Source organism: Bison bison, unplaced genomic scaffold (assembly GCF_000754665.1).
Source record: "Bison bison bison isolate TAMUID 2011002044 unplaced genomic scaffold, Bison_UMD1.0 scf7180017864108, whole genome shotgun sequence".
NCBI classification, from domain to species: Eukaryota; Metazoa; Chordata; class Mammalia; order Artiodactyla; family Bovidae; genus Bison; species Bison bison.
The window spans coordinates 2,429,182-2,435,181 of record NW_011494680.1 but is presented as its reverse complement, the minus strand read 5'-3'; the positions used below and the strand labels follow the sequence as shown (position 1 = coordinate 2,435,181).

Here is a 6,000-nt window from a genome sequence, read left to right as displayed (position 1 = left end):
AGCACCCACTCCCCACCTCCTCAACCCCCCTGGGTGGCAAGAACTAGGATGTCCCCAGTGAGCGGCCCTGGAGGAAGGGAGTGGGGTGGGGGCAGGGTAGGTGACAAGGCAGGGTTGCCTGCCTCCCCTTCCTTCTACCTCTGTCCTCTCCTTCTTCCGCATCCCCACTGGCCGCCCTGCCCTTGGAGAGTGGGGGCTTGGGGAGCGGGGAGGGGGAGCCTGGACAGGGCAGGGGTGTAGCAAGGGAAAAGGAGGGGATTCCTGACCAGAGGACTGGAGGGTGGGGCACTAAGGGGACAGACTGGATGGGAGTTCTCTCTGAAGCAGGCCCCAGGTCAGGCACAAAAAACTGGCTTCTGCTTGTGAGCATGAGCGCTGAGCAGCGTCAGGGATGTGCCTTGCGCCTTGTGCTGCAAGCTTTGCGGGAAACCCACTGTGGATGTGAGCTCGTGTGGCAAAGAGCTCGGACATCAGGGTCAGAAGGACTTGAGTTTGAATTCTGGCCCTGATTCATTCTTCTTATGTGTGACTTTTTCTTTATTGCAATGTCTTTTTTTTTTTTTTTAATGCCATACAGTATATATAATTATATGTATATTTATAAATTCACATATAAATTTATAAATATAAATTTATATAATGTAAATACATATAAATTTATAAGTAAGTGTATTATATAAATTTTATAAATAGATAAAATTTATATATAGACATTTGTTTATGTAATATATTTATATGATATATATTTCTATTTGTATATATATTTAATTTTATGAGCAGCTCATACAGCTCAGTATTAGGAAAACAAGCAACCCAATCAAAAAATGGGCAGAAGACTTAAACAGACATTTCTCCAAAGAAGACATACAGATCGCCAATAAACACCTGAAAGACGCTATGTGTGACTTGGAACAAATGACTTTGCTTCTCCATCTTCCTCAGCCTTCCCTGTGGAACCCCTTTCCTCTCTTCTTCACATCAATCGCGTCCTTCAACACTCTCCGAGGATGGCTGTTTTCAGTAGTGTTTCATAGATCTCTTTGTTGCCCGTTGGTTTTTCTGTCCTTACTATTAGCTCAGATCCCAAGAACTGGATGCTTTTGTTACTGTCTTTTTAAAAAGCAAAGGCCAGCTTTGACAACAAGTAAATATGAGTATGTTTTGTCACCGAACCATTTTACCTGTTAGAGCGCATAGTGACAGCAGTGGCTGGTAGGTAGATACACGGCTATGTTGAGGATGGGGATGTTAATGTAAGGTCTTCATTTGTTGATCACCCTTTTACAACCACTGGGAGGATACGGCTCAGTATGTTTGGGCTATATACTCTGGTGATTACACCACCAAAGTGATTTCCCAGGCCCAAATCTGATCATGTTCTCAGTCACTCAAACATTCCCAGTGACAACTGTTGTCCAGAAGACCAAGCCTACACTTGGGAAGCAAAGCCACAGCTAATGTGGCCCAAACATACACCTCGGCAGCTTCACTGCCTGCCTCCCCAACCCTCTCCTTTTGCCACATGGAAGCCCCAGGGGAAGGGATTCACCACTTCCTGAACACATCATGCACCATCGTGTTTCCAAGCCTCTACACACGCCATTCTTTGTTTTTCTGGAGAATTTCTATGCATTCAAACCCCAGCATGACTGCATCTCTGTGAAGCACATCCCGCAGCTCCCCCAGGCGGAGCTCTTTATTCTCCTCTGCTTACTCATGGATGGAGAGCTTTACATGCACGTATTTATGTACTTAGGGCTTCCCTGGTGGCTCAGTGATAAGGAATATGCATAAGTGATATTCAATGCAGGAGACGTAGGTTTGATCCCTGAGTTAGGAAGATCCCCTAGAGAAGGAAATGGCAACTCATTCCATATTCTTGCCTAGGGAATCCCATGGACAGAGGAGCCTGGCAGGCTATAGTCCATGGGGTCGCAGAGTCAGACACAACTTAGTGACTAAAGCATCACCACCGTTAATGTACTTACAGGGTCTGGTGAATATTGAGGCATCTGTCCACACCAGTGACCTGGGGCTGAAATGCCCAAGGTGTGGCTAGCGTTCTCTTTATCTTTGTAGCCCTAGAACCCAGCAACAGTGATTGGCAAGCAGTAGGAACTTAAGCAGGTAAATGAGTATAGACCCATTTCCATGTATTTTGTGTTATTTTCCCAAGAAAAGCAGTTATTAGTGTGGATTCTGGACTCAACCACTTCTGAATGTAAATCTCAGTTCTGTCACTTGTGAATGAATTTAGCCCGACTGTTGAATGTCTCAGTTGCTTCAGCTAATAAATGGGTAACAATATTAGCCTTAAAGGGATGTTGGGAAGATTAAATATGAAAGTAAGCTATTTAGCAGTGCCAGGCACAAATAACCATCCAATGAAGGATGACTATAATAATTAGACCAAAGTGCTCATGTTCTCATGACAGACCCCTTTATGTGGAGCCGCACGTGGCTATGAGACAACATCTCGGAACAGAGATGCTATTGGTACAGAATTAATCCATTTAAGAGTCAGACCATTAACCTTGATCCTAATGGCACTGTGCCCAGCCTAATTGTATTTGAAGATCAGAGAGAAGACTCAAGTGGGTCAGTTGTCTAGAGGAGCAAGAACCATTTAAACCATTTAAACCAGGTAGCAGATCAGTGAATTATACCCTTCATTACATTTCGTATCGACAAGTCCATTGTTTCCTTGCTGTTGGACTTGATGTCTGTCCTTAGTGATTATCCATAAACGTAACTGTTTGCATTTTCCAAATATGTTTGAATTTCACAAGTCATATATTTCCAGGACAAAAGCCAAAATGAAATCAACCCAGTCTTTGAAAAAGCAGCTGATGAAGGCATAATCCACATCTTTAATTAACATTGAGGATTTGAAACTGAGGATTTGAGTACACAGAGGGAAAATGAATGAATTGCTTAATTTTGTCTTTCTGGTACTTCACCTAGTCTCTCTTTACCCAAAACATCCACACCCCTGTATGACATATTCTTCTAAAGGTTTTATTACGAATGCATAGTTTTTTCATCAACTGCAGACTTTATTTGTGCTTAGAAAGCATTCAGTTATTACCCTCAAGGAAAATTATGAGGCTGCCCAGGTACTCACTAAGCCAGCCTTCAGGGTGATCAATGCAAGTGTCTCGAGGTTGCTGCCCTTAACTTAAGCAGCTTGGCCTGGCCACTTGGCTCAAGCTGCCAAGGAAATAAACCAGGACCCTTGAGGGTGTTTCATGCCGGAGTTGTATTTGCAAATCTGGTTTGGGAAAGGTTTTCAACAAAGGTTCCTTCCTCTGCTCCTGCTACGCTGGATTGGTTCAGTGCAAGAGGGCGACCAGAAGCTTCTGGAAGTCCCCAGAGGTGTCTGAGCGAACCATGTCAGAGAGAGACTTCTGGTACTTCTCTTGGAATCTGGCTTTTATCCCCTGAAGGTCCACCTGTAAGAGAGATGATAGCCAACGGGAGGTTTATAGTGTTTTCACCATAAGCACAGGCAGCCACTGTTCTAAGCACATTATTCTCACTTGCTCATTTATGCCTCAGAGCAACCCATGGAGTTGGAGTTACTATTCTTCCTATTTTGTAGCTGAGAAAAAGAAAGCTGAGTTCAGCTCCCCAAAGGTGGCAGAGGTGTCTGTGTGTATGTTCCAGTACAACTTGGTTTATGGACACTAAAACTTGAATTTCATATGACTTTATGTGTTACGAACATATTATTTTTCCTTTGAGTTTTTTTTCTACAGTTACTTTAAAATAATCACTTTCTGATAATAGGGCTGTATAAAAATGAATGGTGAGCCTGATTTGACTTGCAGGCCACACTTTGCGGACTCAGTATAAAGTTAAGAAAATTGTCAACACAGTATGAAATGAAGGCTTTTTTTTTTTGTCTTTTATACCCTGATCAGCAAGGATATTAGTGCCAAACAACAAAATTCAAATCATTATCAATTTGTAGGACTTAGTTTTGAATCTACAATTGACCCTTGACAATACAGGAATTAGGAACACTGACTCCCGGGCAGTCTAGAATCTGTATTGCTATCTCTGTCTCAAAAATGAAAGAACTGATCAATGACTCATGCAAGGGCAGGAAACTGAAACCGTTTGAATAGGATCAGTCCTCAAACCTTAGTTCTTTCGATACTACATATTGTGATCTCTAATGGAACATAAGGGCTTCCCTGGTGGCTCAATGGTAAAGAATCGGCCTGCCAGTGCAGGAGACCTGGGTTTGATCCTTGAGTTGGGAAGACCCCCTGGAGAAGGAAATGGCAAGCTACTCCAGTATTCTTGCCCGGGAAAACCCATGGACAGAAGAGCCTGGCGGGCTACAGGCCATGGGGTTGCAAGAGTCAGACACCACTTAGTGACTAAACAACAAGGAAACACAAACTTCCTCACACTTAGTTAATTTAAAGATCTGTAAAATGAGAACACAGGTACTATTATTTATTGGAAAAAATCTGCATATGAGAGCACCCACACTGTTCGAATCTGTGTTGTTCAAGGATCAATTGAAAAACTTGAAAAGGTACCACCTAGGTGCTGGAGGTGGAGAAAGGACTTAAGAAACACGAATAAAAAGATGGTTTTGCTCTAAAGACTCTTACAACCTAGAAAAGGAGATAATAGTTGTGCCATGGAAGATATAATTCCAGATAGAACACAGGGAGTCTCATAAAAGAAGCACGGAGCTCTCTTTAACCAGGAATTTTTTTGGTTTTTGTTTGCAATTTTTTTGTTATCATTATTGTTTTAAAATTAGACTATATCTTGCTTTCTAGTATTTGTTCAGTCACTCAGTCATGTCTGACTCTTTGTGACCCCATAGACTGTAGCCTGCCAGGCTCCTCTGTCCGTGGAATTCTGCAGGCAAGAATATTGGAGTGGGCTGCCATTTTCCCCCTCCAGGGTATTTTCCCGACCCAGGGATTAAACCTTCATCTTTTGCATCTCCTTCATTGGCAGGCAGATTCTTTACCACGAGTGCCACCTGGGAAGGGCTTTCTAGAGAGACCCACAAACCATTGCTCAGATTTCGGGTTCTTAGTTTCTCCTACCCCAGTTAGAGGGCCCAACAGGGGACAGAAAGCTGAGAGCAGGAGAGGGTAGAAGAGTGGAGGGTTGTTGGAAGTGGATGCTGTGCAAGAGATCAGGCAGGTGGCGTGTGTCCCCTGCTCCCTTGGCTGGTAGGCTGCTTGGCTGGGGGAGGGGGGTGAGTGCAGGGACAGGATGGGGCTCTCCCGGGCTCTGTTCTAGTCTGAGGCAGCTTTGGGGGACTAGGGGATCTGGCCAATATAACTGTCTGGGCCCGAAGCATTCAGAGGGAATGGTCCCCATGTGGGGATGACCCAGGGCCTATGGTCAGCACTAAGCTAGGACAGAGCGTATTGGAATAAACAATCCACAGTCCATGCATGCTGGGGTGACCATGGCACCCTGAGGATCACTCGGAGAGCTCCAACCCCTGGCATCTTTAGCATCCTTGCTGGCCTTTGTCACCAACCTGCTCCTCGGAGTGTCCTGGGCCTGAGATACTAAGAGACAGAGAGACAGAGAAGGCAGAGACCTGGAGAGATTAAGAAAAGAGAGAGATTCAGAGCAACCAAAACAAAGTGAAGAGGGTGGCAGAGAGACTGGGGGAGGGAGAGAGGAGGAGGAAAGGACAGCGGCTTTGGGAGAGAAAAGGAAATATGAATCAATCGTGGAGGAGGAGAAAGAGAGGGAGGAGAAATTCCAGGAATAGAAATAAAAACGAAAGAACGGTTGTGTTGCTAAGTTATATTTCAAAACAGTGTCAGATGTTAAGTATTATTTGTCAGAAATATGGGGGCCAGAATTTGGGTTGATATCTCTTCCCCCTCATTTAACACGTTTTTGAGGGAAGATGTCAGTGGTTTTCAAGTTCCACTTCACCCTCCAAGGTCTCTCTGCTGTGGATGAAATGCCACTTCCCCTCTCTTCTGTAATTCCTTCTCTCTG

At 44.2% G+C, this 6,000-nt stretch overlaps 1 protein-coding gene across 2 annotated transcripts in view; it reads right to left on the bottom strand.

Moving 5' to 3' along the window:
* Positions 1-2,847: 2,847 nt before the first annotated feature.
* Positions 2,848-6,000, bottom strand: part of ANXA13 (annexin A13) — a 57,446-nt gene continuing 54,293 nt past the window's right edge. For both annotated transcript variants that reach the window (XM_010838909.1, XM_010838910.1), the window contains one exon: positions 2,848-3,452. In XM_010838909.1, coding sequence (XP_010837211.1) covers positions 3,333-3,452 — 120 coding nt within the window. In that variant the 3' untranslated portion in view covers positions 2,848-3,332. The remainder of the gene's footprint in view (positions 3,453-6,000) is intronic.